The 14,518-nt window shown below is 53.0% G+C and overlaps 1 protein-coding gene across 1 annotated transcript in view; it reads left to right on the top strand.

Annotated features, from left to right (window-relative positions):
• The window catches only part of TSPEAR (thrombospondin type laminin G domain and EAR repeats), a 193,374-nt gene extending 179,659 nt beyond the window's left edge, over nucleotides 1-13,715 (top strand). The window contains exons 10-12 of the mRNA XM_006060803.4: nucleotides 9,565-9,752; nucleotides 12,100-12,201; nucleotides 13,107-13,715. Of these exons, the coding sequence (XP_006060865.3) occupies nucleotides 9,565-9,752; nucleotides 12,100-12,201; nucleotides 13,107-13,260 (444 nt within the window). The 3' untranslated portion in view covers nucleotides 13,261-13,715. The remainder of the gene's footprint in view (nucleotides 1-9,564; nucleotides 9,753-12,099; nucleotides 12,202-13,106) is intronic.
• The last annotated feature ends 803 nt before the right edge of the window (nucleotides 13,716-14,518 follow it).

Genomic DNA, 14,518 nt, shown 5'->3' with positions numbered 1-14,518 from the left:
ATCATTATAGTTTTAAAATATTCTGGTTTGTTTCTAGACCCAGCTCGGTTTCTTCCAGTATGAGTGTATATATATGTTTCAGCCTGACTCTCATGTTCCAGGTCCTTTATCACACATCTGGAGGACCCTTTGTTTTCTGTTGATATTTCCTGTCGAGCATGGCAGGGGGCAGCATTGTCACGGGTGGCTTGTGCCCCAGGGAGCTGGGGGTCTAGTTGAGGCCCTTGATGAGGTGCCATGATGACGACCTTCTAAACTGGCTTTTTGTGCAAACGTAGGAGACGTCTATGCGATTGCACAGACTCGGACACGACTGAAGTGACTTAGCAGCAGCAGAAGCAGCAGGAGAGGTCAGATAGGATAATAATCTCCAAGCTGCACTCCCCAACCGGTTGCAAGAACCCTCTTCATGTCACATGCCTGGTGTGACAGCCCAGCTGGGGACCTGTGTGGTTGACCAGAAGGCTGTGTGCTGGGCCTCTGTGCTTTCTGGACACCATGGGGAAACACTCAGCCTGACTCTCTCAGAGCAGTGTTCGTTTCTGCCACTGTCTCTCATTCAGGATGTCTCAGATCCCTTCCAGGTTCTGGCCCATCTCCTTGAATGCTCCCCAGTATACTGGCTCCAGAGCTGTGAGCCCCTGAAACTCTGTATTTTCAAGCAGCATCCAGATCTGGCTCCAGTCTGTGTCCAGCCTCACCACAGGCCTCGGACACAGGGCATCCTCAGAAGGGAGACTGGGCCGAGGGGCAGAGACAGGCCCAACTGAGCCAGGATGGGGGCCATCTGAGCTCCATGCCCTAAACCAGAGCCAGCCCAGGGGTGTGACGCTGGCCGGAAGAATCAGCCAGAAGTGCAGGGCGGGGGTGGGGGTGGGCAGAACCACAGTGGCTGCGAGAGGGTGCATCTCCAGCCAGTGGGCAGAGCTGCACCGGGATCTGACTCTGGGGGCTGCAAGGGGGCACTGCTGCTCCCTGTGCCCACACACCCGAGGACCCTGCCTTCTCTAATGAGCCGAGTCTCTTCGCACCCAGTGACTCCCTCAGTGCCCACCAGATCCCATTTTCATGTTCTGCCAGCTGTTTTTGTATGCTGTGTAAATCCTCTTAGGTCCTGAAGATACCTTCATATGTTTGCACTTGGTTTGGAGCTTTGCAGCATCATGGGCTCACATGAGTTTGAAGCAGGAGTTGAAGTTTGAAGTGTGTGCGGAGAGGTGCCAACTTCGAGGGGAGCCCTTTCTGAAGGGATGGCCAGGCAAGGGACGCAGGCTGCTGGCATTTGTGGCGCTGTGCACATGGGCAGCGCTGAGAGGGGCACCAGGTGGGTCCCTCACTGGTAGGGTGAGTTCAGCTCATGAGGAAGGCTGTGCTTATGCTGGGTCTGCAGCCCAGGGGTGCATGGGAGACTAGCTGTCCACCCTGAAGCATTCCCCGGCAACCCCTTCCAGACCTCCCCACCTCTCTCACCAGGATCCTAGAATCTTCCTTCAGGTGGCAGACCACTTCAGGCTCCAACCCTTTGGCCTCACCATCTTGGACCAAAGAAGGTGGAAGCTGGGTGTGTCGGAAGGATGAGACTTCCGGCCTCCAGCTGCTGGGACTTCTGCTCCCTGAGCTGTCTGGCTGTGGGATCTGTGGTTACACTCATCACATGTAGACCTGGAGAGGAGGGGGTGGGGAAGGGGAGGGGGCAGCAGTGGGCCAAGACTAGGGGCTGTTGCTGGGAGGAGCCACTGGCAGAAATGAGAACCAAGGGCAATGGGGTATTTCTGGCAGGGGTGAGGGCTGACAGGGTTTCCAAGAAGAGGGCCAGTGAAGCCCCCTGGGAAACCACTTATCAGGGCAGGGGAAGGACAGGCAGAGGAGCTGCCAAGAGTCGTCAGTGGGTTTGAGGAGACAGAGAATGAAGCTGGGGTTTGTCAGAAAGGCAGTCTCCACCAAGAATGTGCATGCATGCTAAGTCACTTCAGTCATGTCCAACTCTGTGCAACCCCATGGACTGTAGCCTGCCCGGCTCCTCTGTCCATGGGATTCTCCAGGCAAGAATACTGGAGTGAGTTGCCATGCCCTCCTCCAGGGGATCTTCCCCATCCAGGGATCGAACCCAGTCTCCTGCATTTAGGCAGATTCTTTGCCTTTTGAGCCACCAGGGAAGCCCCAAGAATGTAAATGTCCGCAAATGAAGGAAGCAGCAGTGTGTAAGGAGAGTGTTGTGAGAGTGCCCCCAGTGGTCAGCCCTGGAAGGGACCGGCCAGTGTGCTCACCGGGGCCAGGGCACTTCCTCCTATGCTTCTGGTTTGCTGTGTGAGGCTGGAGCTGGCAATGGACCAGGCAGCCCAGGGAAGAGCAAGGTGTGGAGGGGTCGCTATACCGGGGGAGAGCTGGAGGGCACCCCAAAGTAGGCCAGGGAGTGTGCTGCCCCCTGCAGTCTCCCAGGAGGAGGCCCCTCTCCTACCTCAGCCGACTGCCCACAATGTCAAGGGCTGAATCCCCCAGGGTCCTTTGGGACCTGCCTGCCTTCTCCTGGCGGTGAGCCTGGTCCTCCCTCCCCAGGCACTCCAAAACCTGGGTTCTTTGCTCCATCAAAGCCAGAACCCAAGAGCCTCCTGCCCAACAAGCAATCTGCTGATCACTGGGAGCCCACCCACCCTCTAGGGCACTGTCAAGGGCTCCAGGTGCTCTGGCTGCCAAGTCCCAGAAGCACCATCCTCCCTCGAGGTACTCCAGGCCCAGGCAGGCGCGATGCCAGGGGATTCCAGGGCAGGGCTCAGGGGAATTCCACTCAAAGAAGGGCGGGAAGGGTCCACCCAGCCCAGCAGGTGCCAGGCTGCCTTGCTCCGGTGCCAGGCAGGGCTTGGCAGGGCTGTTTGATGTGGGAATTTCTTCTTCTCTCCCTGACGTGTCCTTAATGCGCTCAGAATCCAGGAGTGGCCTAACAGCGGGGCCTCAGGCCAGCTCACCCCTGCCCAGGCTGGTGCAGCCCTGGGCTGGGATTCTCCCCGTTTTACTTCCGAATGGGAGGAGCCCAGCCTCTGGCTGAGGGCGCAGGTGCGGGCCCCAGGCTTCCAGGGAAGCTCACTGCCAGCCAATGACTGGCAGTCAGGCGGGCTCCTGCCGGACTCTGCTAGCCCCCGGCGAATAAAATACAGGACGCCTATTTCAATGTGAAGAAGAAAGCAATGGCAACCTACTCCAGTACTCTTGCCTGGAAAATCCCATGGACGGAGGAGCCTGGTAGGCTGCAGTCCATGGGGTCTTGAAGAGTCGGACACTACTGAGCGACTTCACTTTCACTTTTCACTTTCATGCATTGGAGAAGGAAATGGCAACCCACTCCAGTATTCTTGCCTGGAGAATCCCAGGGACAGAGGAGCCTGGTGGGCTGCTGTCTATGGGGTCGCACAGAGTGGGATAGGACTGAGGAGACTTCGCAGAAGCAGCAGCATTTCAGTGTGAAAACCAGATATACAACGAATCAGTTTTTAGTAAAAGCGTGCCCATACACACAGACTGAAACATCATTTTAATCTGAAACTCAAACTGAATGAGGCACCCTGCACTTGCGGGCGCCCCCACCCCACTGGGCACACAGAGCAGAGAGGCGAGAGCCCCTCTAAGCCACGCCCACCTGGATGCTCCTCCCCTCCCCAGCCGCTGACCAGGCTCCCGTCCTTCCCCCTGGGCTCGGGCCCTCTTCTCCTATTTCCCAGGCCCAGACATCCCCTTTTACCGACCCTTGTCTGCAGGCCAACCCCTTCTTGCTGGGGCTCAAGACCAGTGAGCTGAGGGTGGAGTGGCTCGGGGCTGAAAGGAAGCTCTGGTAATCTGGGGGAGACCCCCTTCTCAGACCAGCCCTGGCCGCTTGTTCTGTGTGGGTGTGTACATGTGGAGGTGTGTGCATGTGGGTGCTTGCAGTTATGTGCACATGTATACAGATGCATGCGTGCAGGATTGTGTGTAAAATCGCATCCATGCAGGTGTGTGCACGTGTATACACAGGTGAGTGCAGGTATGTACTGCGGTGGTCTCATCAGCAAAGGATGGGGCAGAACCGGCGATTCACAGTCTGGCCACTCCCGTGGTTTCTGCGACCTGGTTGGGCTGGCACGTATGTGTCACTCTGCACACTCTTGTGGGTCTCTAACGTCGGTCCTCTGATAAGGCTGGAGGCCCCACGGGCCCGAGTGTCCCCCCAGCTCGGAAGTTGCGGCGTGGCCCCAGGGGACAGAAATAGTGCCACCTCCGAGCCACGGTGAGGAGAGGGTGCTAACCCAGGAAGGCTTCAGCCCAGCTCCTGGTCCGGCAGGGTCGGCGACGCCAGGTGCCCTGGTCCCTGTCCTTGTCCTGTGAGTCACTCTTTTAGCTTGAGCTCGCTTGTTTCCGACCCTCGGACGGGCCCAAGAGTGTTTATCTGCCCACCCTCGCCCGCGGGGCGGGGGTGGGGTGGAGTGGGGGAGGCGGTGGTGTCCCGAGCTCCGCACACCGGGCTGTAGAACGGGCAGCCGCGCCCTCTGCTGGACGTGGAGAGAACACCAGGCGAGCGGCTGAGCGGGTACCGGACCCGCGGGGACCAGAGGCCGCCGCTGGGCGGATTGCTCAAGCCGGAAAGGGACCTCCGAGGAGGGGTAGTCCGCAGACCCGTCCCCCGCCGTTCGGAGTAAAGGAAAAGAGAGCACCTTCCCACGTGGACTGGGCATGCAATTGTCCCTCCAGCGTCGCTGGGCATCGTGGTGACCAGCTCTGGCCGGCCAGGACTACCTACCTCGGGGTAGGCACGGTGTCCCCAGGAAGCAGCTGGGTCCAGAAATTGATTGCTGTGTGGCTTCTAGGCTCAATTCTTTGTACGACCTGAGCTGTTTCCAGATTTTCACTATTATGAATAATTCTACAAAAGCATCTCATACATGGTTTTCTGTGGGCAAATTGTTTTTACTTTTCTTGAGTAAAAACCCAGGAGTGGAATTCTAGGCCATGAGGTAGGCGGGTGTTTAACTTCTGAAGAAATTGCCAAGCAGTTTTCCAAAACAGTTCTACCATTTCATACATTCCCCAAAACAGCGTGAGTGCCAGTCATCCCACACTCTAGCCAACACCCGGTTTTGTCTGTATTTTTAGTCTTACTTACAAGGTGTGAAGCAGCACCGCAGTGGTTTTTAAGTCACAGTCCCCTGGTAACTAACAATGGCACACTTCCACCCACCTGCTGGTTTGCCAGAGTCCCTTTTGCAAAATGCATATTCAAGTCTTTGCCCATACTTTAATTTTTTTGCCTTTCAGTATTGATATGTAGGAGTTCCTTATACATCAGGTATAAAACAAGTTCTTTGTCACATACATAGCCTTCGATCCCATCTTTTTTGTATTAATTCAGTTTGTTGTGTAATTGTGTGCTTCAGCAATCACAATATACATGTTCAACTTACTGCAATCTATTTTTTATTGGAGTATAGTTGCTTTACAATGTTATTTTCTGCTGTACAAGGAAGTCGATCAGCTGTGGTACACATATATCCCTTCCCTCTTAGACCGCCCACCCCCATCCCACTGAACTAGGTCATCACGGAGCATTGAGCTGAGTTCCATGTGCTATACAGTAGCTTCCCACTAGGTATCTTTTTTCATGCATGGTGGTGTATATATATATCAATTCTAATCTCCCAGCTCATCTCACACTCCTCTGCCCCATCCCATATCTACACTACAATCTATTTTTTATTTTTTAATTAACTGTGTGTGTGTCAGTTGCTCCGGAGAAGGCAATGGCACCCCACTCCAGTACTTTTGCCTGGAAAATCCCATGGACAGAGGAGCCTGGTGGGCTGCAGTCCATGGAGTCGCTAGAGTCGGACACGACTGAGTGACTTCACTTTCACTTTTCACTTTCATGCATTGGAGAAGGAAATGGCACCCCACTCCAGTGTTCTTGCCTGGAGAATCCCAGGGATGGTGGAGCCTGGTGGGCTGCCTTCTGTGGGGTCGCACAGAGTCGGACACGACTGAAGCAACTTAGCAGCAGCAGCAGCAGTGTGTGTCAGTTGCTCAGTCGTATCTGACTCTTTGTGATTCCATGGACTGTAGCCCGCCAGGTTCCTCTGTCCATGGAATTCTCCAGACAAGAACACTGAAGTGGGTTGCCATTTCCGTCTCCAGGGAATCTTCCCAACCCAGGGATTGAACTCAGGTCTCCTGTACTGCAGGCAGATGTGTTACTGTCTGAGCTACTAGGGAAGGCCTTGCGTTAATATGTTCAATTCAAATTTAAACATTTTTTAAATTTATATTGGAGTATAGTTGACTAACAATGTTGTGTTAGTTTCGGGTGTACAATCTATCTTTGAATTAATATTATACTTTACATATAACGTGATAACCTTACAACTACATGATCTCATTTATCCTTACCTGTCCATTGGGCTATTGGGAGCATGTATAAACTCACATGTCTACTTAAGGTACGAGCTCCACAGCTTGTCCTCTTGTTTGCTGTAAACAGTGAGTTGTCCTGACACCCAGCTCACCACTGCCAGCGCCCTCTGCATGCTTCTTGCAGACTCTGCTTCTTGTGGAGTTTCACCCTCTCTAGCTTTCTCCAGGACTGCTTGCAAAGCAGGTCTGCTGGCAGTTCATTCTACCACATTTATCTGAAAGTGACTTTACGGTGAAGGATGTTTTCACTGGTTGTAGAATTCTGGGTTCATGGTTTTCTTTCATTTCCTTTAAAGAAGTTTTTCCATTGACATCGAGCTTCAACTGTTTCTGATGAGAGGTTGGGTACCATTGGCACCACTGTTTCCCTATAGCAAATGTCTTTTTCCTCTGGCTGCTTCTGAAATCTTCTCTATCCTCAGATATTCAATATGATGTGTGGAGGTTATGGGGGGGTTGTATTTATTCTGCTTGGGGTCTCTGATCTTGGGTCTGTGGTTTGGTGGTTTTAATCATATTTGGGGAAATTTTAGCCAACATTTAACTTACATTTTTTTCTGCCTTATTCTCCTTTCCTTTCCTTCTGTGATCCAATTACACGCACATTGTTGTTGCTGTTCAGTCACTAAGTCATGTCCAACTCTTTGTGACCCCATGAACGGCAGCACGCCAGGCTTCCCTGTTCATCACCATCTCCCAGAGCTTGCTCAAACTCATGTCCATTGAGTCAGTGATGTCATCCAACCATCTCATCCTCTGTCGCCCCCTTCTCCTCCTGCCTTCAATCTTTCCCAGCATCAAGGTCTTTTCCAATGAGTTGGCTCTTCTCATCAGGTGGCCAAAGTATTGAAACTTCAACTTCAGCATCAGTCCTTCCAATAAATATTCAGGGTTGATTTCCTTTAGGATTGACGGGTTTGATCTCCTTGCAGTCCAAGGGACTCTCAAGACTCTTCTCCAACACCACAGCTCAGAAGCATCATTTCTTCAGTGCTCAGCCTTCTTTATGGTCCAAGTCTCACATCCATACATGACTACTGGAAAAACCATAACTTTTATTATATAAACCTTTGTCGGCAAAGTAATGTCTCTGTTTTTTAGTAAGCTGTCTAGGTTTGTCCTAGCTTCATGCACTAGACTGCATTATATTATCATTGAGGCTCTGTTTACTTTCATTGTAAACATCCCCCCCTCTTCTGTGCTTCAAATCAGATAATTTCTATTGGTGTATCTTCTAGTTCACAGATTCTTTCTTCTGGATTGTCTAGGTAGCTTTTGATCCCATGCAATAGATTTGTGAATACAGGCATTTTGCTTTTCAGGTACAGGATTTCTATTTGCCTCCTTTTAGAGTTTTCATAACTCTCCAAATCTCCCCACCTTATTGTTGATTACATACATATTTGCCTATAGATTCTGATCACAGTTACTATAAAGTTTGTATCTGTTCACTCCAGTATTTGTGCTGTGTCAACCTATTTCTACTTGCTGTTTCTTCTCCTGATCATAGGTCACATTTACCTGCTGGTTCCCCTGCTGTCTAACTCTCTGATCAGTTCCACCAGCCGCTCAGCTGTTGTTTGTCCCTGGGTCCCTGGGGTCCTGTCCCCTGTGTGTGCACTTCAGGAGCTAAAATGGACTTGAGAGAAGTTAATAAGGAGATACTGGGGCCTCCCCCTACTGGGAGTCCCTCCTTCCTAGGCTAGTCTCCTTTGGTTTCTAGACATTCTGCAAGCCCCAAACGCTAAGCTTGAGTCTGGACTTGTCTGGTTCTCCCCTTCCCCATGTACTCCCACCCCAGCGTCCCAGAGATGCTGGTCATAAACCTCCTTTTATTTACATGTGGGCCCGTGTGTACGTCAGCTCATACAGTTCAAGGTCTGTGCCCTGCAAGTCCGCTGCCTCCACTTGAGTGCCAAGCCCATATGGCACAGGACCAGGAATGTCCTCAGAGGGAGAGTCAGACAAACGTGTTCAAGGGCCATCATCTCCCCTCCACTTTCTGCCTGCCCTTGGCCCTTCTCCAGAACCTTCAAGCAATTGTGTACATTTTTAAGTACTGTATCCAGTGCTTAGTCACTTCAGTCGTGTCCGACTCTTTGTGACCCCATGGACTATAGCCCACCAGATTCCTCTGTCCGTGGAATTTTCCCAGCAAGAATACTGGAGTAGGTTGCCATTTCCTTCTCCTATTGTATCCAGAGTTTATGATTATTATCAACAGGAAGGTCAGTCTCTCCACAAGTATCACAAGTCAAAAGTCAAGAGGCAAAACATTTAAAGACAATTTCAATGCCAAGTGTCCATCAGAGCTTCCGCAGCCCTCACCTGCTTGTGGGAACAGACAGAGTCAACCCCTTTCTGCTGACACAGGAACTCAGACCCCAGCAGCCTCATCAGGCTGTGGTTTGGAGTCCTCAGGAGCTTTTGCACACTGTTCCACCAGCCACAGGCCCCTGTTTCGGGGAGCTGCTGTGTTATCCCCCCTCCACTGAAGCTGCCGTCTGGTGTGGTCACTCCTTTATTTCTCAGAACAGGGATGGATCTGGACTGGTCTGGTCCTCCCCTTCCCCATGCACTCCCAGCCCAGCATCCCAGAGATGCTGGTCATAAACCTCCTGGTGGGCCCACGTGTAAATCAGCTCATGCAGTTCGAGGTCTGCAGCCAAGGCTTGGCAGCCGGCCATTCGTGTAAGTCCAGCCCCATGGGCCCATGCACACCTCACCCTCCAGGTTGATGAGTGATTTTGGAGGAATAGCCTACGCAGGATGCGGCTGTCCAGAGAGCCAGAGGAGAGCCTCAGGCCAGGGAGAGTATGTAGTAAGTAACTCTGGAGGTACCTAGATGTTGCTTCTGAGTTCATAACTGGAGCGAGCAGAGAGGGCTCCCTGGAAGAGGTGTTACAGCAGTTGGACCTCCTCCAGGGCACTCTGGGGCCTGGGAAGGGGCAGCACAGGCGCTAAGAAGCTCTCTAGGCAGATGGTCCTTTGGCCTTGGAGGAGGCTGGGAAAGGGAAGCGCCCTCAGGAGGGGCGCCTGCTTCACGCCGGGAGTGCAGGGGCTGGAGCCGCGTGGGTGGCCATCCTGAGGGTGTCTGCCCACAGCGTGCTCTCGGCTTCCCTCTCACGGTCCCAGACGTTTGGCGCCGCAGACTGGGAGGTTTTCCACATTGGGGAGAGGGTCTTCCTCGCCGTGGCGAACAGTCACCGCTACGACGTGGAGATGCGAGTGCAGAACGACTCCTACGTCATCAACTCAGTCATATACGAGCTGAACATCACCGCGCAGACGTTCGTCCGCTTCCAGGAGATCCGCACCTGCAGGTATGCGGGCGGCGGGCGGCCGGGGCGGGGATCCAGGGGCCCGGGTCCTACGACCTCTGAGGCCGCCCGGACCGCACAGCGCGCACCTGAGCATCTGTGGGGCCGCGGTGCCCACCCCCCAGCCCACAGGTGTGAAGCGGCCTCACTGTGCACCCCGCAGACCTTCCACACGACCAACTGAGTGACCGCGGCTCCTACTGTAGCCTTGACTCTAACTGCTTTTAAAAGCTATGGCTTGTGTGCTTGTTTTTCAGAATCCAATGTTTTTATTTTTTTTTAATGAAATTTGCATATGTGTACAACCATTTCCACGGTGACTTTAGAACATTTTCATTACCTTGAAAAGAAACCCCACCCCTCAGCTGTTACTGCCCTCCGCAGCCCCTGGGGCCCACCAGCCTGCCCTCTGCCCCTCTGGGTTTCCCCACCTGGACATTGCATTCAGATGTGTCTGGCTTCTTTTACTTGTCATTTTTTCAAGGTTCATCCACGTTGTACCTTAGTGCCTCACTCTTCTAATGACTGAGTAATATTCCACTGTGTTTATTTATCACACTTTGTTTACTCTTCATCAGTTGATGGATATTTGTCTATTTCCACCATTTGACCAAATGGTGTGGTTCTGAAGGATTAAAAATATGCTTCACATTATTATCAGCAGACTTACTGCCCTGATGCTTTGGAAGTCATGCCAGACCTTGATTTCCTACTGGGTTAAGCCCCAGCAGCTTCTGATGCAGGCCGTGGAGGCAGACGGTGCAGTCAACATTTTGCTGCAAAAGCAAGGCTGTGGGCCTTGGTTCCAGAACCAGTTACAGTTGGCAGAATGCTGCGTGTGGGACCACACGGCTGTGCTACCGGTCCCACCCATGCCACACTGCATGAAACCCCTCAGTGGGCATGGCCACAGTCACCACTTTTTCTTAATGATGAGTCACAACTGGCCATGGCTGGAAGTGGCGGAGACAGGATTCCAGATAACAGAAGAAGGAAGAGTCAGGAGCCCCAGGGCCCCCACTGGCCTTGCCCCCCTGCACATCCCCAGGTACCTCTGTGGCCATCTCATGCCCAGGGTTCTGTTGGAGCTCTAGGCCAGCGCCCTCAGTGCCCCACTGAGAAGGAACCCAGGGTGAGTATCACCCAAGAGAGTGCGACTGTGCTGTCTGAACAGGCTATAACCTTGAGGCCTCTGGATGCAGAGGCACTGGCCTGGCCTTGGGCATCTGAGTGACTCCTGCAAGGCTGCAGCCTCAGTTTCCTCATCTGGAAAGTAGGCCCGCAGTAATTAGAGCAGTGGCTGGGGACCACGGCTGATGCCCAGGTTGGCCTCCTGGGATAGACAAGGCTCCAGGATGTCCTTCCCAGAAGCCCTCTGTCAGATCCCTGAGAACTAAGATGTCTCTGAGCACAGACTCACCCTTAGCAAGTTCAGGGGTGTTTGTTTAAAACAGGATGCAGTGGTCTGTTTGCAGTAAGAACCACAGCTTCCAAATTTAGGGGGACGTCTCTACGTTAGCAGACCCTGCTGGTACCTGAACTGGAGTCAGGGAAGAAGCATGTGACCTCACAGCCAGTGTCCTCAAGTTTTCGCCTCCAGGGGGAGCTGCAGACTTTTAGGGAGTGGCCACGAGTTTAGGGCTGTTCCTCTATTTCAACCTCTTCCAAGTGAACGACTTTTGCACCCATGTTCACAACTTCACTGTTTGCTCTTGTTGCCCAGGTGTCCATAGACAGATGAGTGTGGTCCATTCTTACAGTAGAATATTGTTCAGCCTCAAAAAAGGACATCCTGACACCTGACCGCACGGATGAACCTTGAGGACATTATGCTCAGTGACATAAGCCAGACACAGAAGGACAAATACTTAGTGATCCACTTACCCGAGGTCCCTAGAGGAGTCAGATCAATAGGGAGAGGAAGTAGATGGTGGGGGCCAGAGGCTGGGGGAGGGGATGGGGAGTGAGTGTTTCCTGGGGACCGAGGTTCAGTTTGGAAGATGGAGAAATTCTGGAGGTGGATGTGGTGATGGTTGCATGTCAATGTGAAGGTACCCAATGCCACTAAGCTTAAAGGTCCATTTAAAAATGAATACAATAGAAATCTTTGTGTTATGTGTATTTTATTACAATTAAATGTTTTAAGTTTAAAAAGTGAACACTAATTTGCATTTCCCTGGAATAGACCAACCGGTTGTATGACTGAGGAAACTGCTCCTCCTTCTGTGGATTTTGGAGGTGGGACCTAGCCCCCTGAATCCTGAGATTAGGGGGAGAACCAGCCGGACACCAACCCCCAAGTCCCCAGGCAGCATCTCCAGGTCCTAATTCTGCTCACTTGCTCCCACAGTGCTCTGGACTGGGAGTTCTTCTCGGTGGGAGAAGATTATTTCCTGGTGGTTGCAAACTCCTTCGATGGAAATACCTTCTCGGTAAACAGTATTATTTACAGGTAAAGGCCATGCCCCTGCTAGACACCTCGGTTCAGGTGGGTGGGCCCACCTTCCCCTTGAATGACCACGGGCTCAGAGCAAGTCACAGGTCATGGAGCCCTGTGGGTCGCCTGGCCCTGGGAGCACCTGAGCACGGGCTGAGTCTGGGTCAGGCCCCCGGGCCAGCTAGGTGACCACTAGCCCTGCTGGCACTCACAACTTTGGGTTCTGGCTGGAGATGCAGTGAGGGGCTACACTAATGTGAGAGTTATTAGTGTGTTATCCTATTAAATGTTTCCATCCAAGGCTGTGGTAGATCTCTCTATTTTTCACGTGTCCTTCAGTAAAATTGTACACTTCATCTTAGAGGCACCATGGCATTCTCACGACCTTCCCTTCCAGGAGTTTTCCGAGTATTGTAAGCATATGTCCATTTTCATCTGTGTATCACAATTAACTGTTGTATCTGGTCATGCAACCACAGTATCTTATTAGTTTTAATAGTTTTCTAAAGAAATGTCTCATGGGAGTTCAAGAAATATAACTATGTCTGCAAATAAAAGCGCCTTTGCCTCTGTATTTCTAATGTTTTTACTGCTGATCTAAGTTTCTCAGTTATCTAGAAATTCCAGGATGATCTTGAATCGTCTTGTACAGGGCAGGTACCCCCCTCCAGGCCTCAGTTTCCCTCTCTACAGGCTAAGGCCCCTCCTGGCCCAGCTCCTCGCGATTAGAACCTGGGGAGGTTTTGGGGCTGGGATGCATGGCCCCTCATGCTGTGATGGTGGGAGAGGCAGGTGGGACCCTGGTGAGGGTCAGGGAGGGGTGGGGTGGGAACCCCGGGGAGAGGGAGCAGCCCAGACACTCACTCCTCTCGCTGGGGCTGGCGTCCCAGCCTGGAAACTGACAGCATCTCTCCCCGCAGGTGGCAGGGGTATGAAGGCTTCGTGGCCGTGCACAGCCTCCCAACCTTCGGCTGCAGGGACTGGGAGGCCTTCCGCACAGCGGCCGGCTCCTTCCTGGTCTACTCCAGCGCCAAGGAACCGCTGTCCCGGGTGCTGAAGCTGAGGACGGGGTGATGGGCTCAGAGCCCCAGGAGCTAGACCTGCGTGGCCACACCCCAGAACCTCACCAGGAACCCCCAAAACCTCTGGGGAGTAGGACAAGCCTGGGAGAAGCTGTGGCCTCCAGAGCCACCAACTTGCTTTCTCTGGCCTTTGTCCAGACACGACATCGTCACCTAGACAACCATGGTGGCCAGATGGGTGGCTCTGTGAGCATCCAAGCTGAAGACCAGAGCTGCTCCTGCAACTCTGCTGTCCTGCAGGGATTTTGCTTTAAAGGAAAAGCTCATACAAAGTTTTACCTCAAAAACAGCAGGGCCTGGTCACCTTCCCACAGCGTCCACCACGTGACCAGACACTCAGCTCTGGCTGGGGAGCCCCGACGCAGGGACCGGCTTCGTGCTGCCTCACATATTTGTACCAGCTATTTATTGTGTTCTGTCTATTTATGATGCTTCTTACAGAAAGTACTGCTGTGTCTGTGTGTTTCTGATGGGAACTAGACCCCCAGCGAGCGCAGCCCAGGGCCACTGCACTCACTTGGCCATCTTGGCCTGACGTGCCCTCATGTCCCTGGTCACCAGCACGCCTCTCCTCTGTAGGAGCTTCTTCCTCCAGCCTCAGGTTTCCCACAAATGTGGTGGGGTAGGGTCAGGTCAGGAATCCCAAGCATGCGTGGCGTGGGTCCAGTCTCCTCCCTGAGGCCACACCCATGGGAGATGCCTGGCAGATGGACCCTCATGCCTCTGCCTCCAGGCAGGCCTTCCTGGTTTCCACACGGCCTTATGGGTGTGCCAGATGGACTTGGAACGCTTCCTTGGGGCCTGCACTTGCCCAGTTCCTCCCCTGTCCAACTCCTGACCCTCCACTGGGCGAGGGCTTCCAGCCTCCTGGAGATGGATGGCAGGTGTGACATGGCAACACCCTGCAAACCTGGGGAGGAGGATGGAGGTGCCATCACCACCAGGAAGTCCCCTGGGTGGAAGGGAGATCCTGCATGCCAGGAGATTTGCTGGGAAGGCCCTTGGGGTCTAGACCACAGGGCGGTAGCCAAGCCAGGCCTCTTCCATCAGCCAGGCCCACATGCTCTAGGATGGGTTGTGAGAGCCAGGACCTCAGTGGCAGCAAGGCCCCTGCTTGGTTTAATGCTCTGCTATTTCCATCTCAAATACTCATTGGTTCTTGCACAGGATCACACAGCCAATGGGAGTCCTGGCTGTCTGTAGTCAGCTGCAGGTAAGAACTGGGCCGGCCCAACTACCCAGGAAGGAAT

The sequence above is a fragment of the Bubalus bubalis genome, chromosome 1, assembly GCF_019923935.1.
Source record: "Bubalus bubalis isolate 160015118507 breed Murrah chromosome 1, NDDB_SH_1, whole genome shotgun sequence".
Taxonomy (NCBI): Eukaryota; Metazoa; Chordata; class Mammalia; order Artiodactyla; family Bovidae; genus Bubalus; species Bubalus bubalis.
This window is presented reverse-complemented; position numbering and strand designations above follow the sequence as displayed.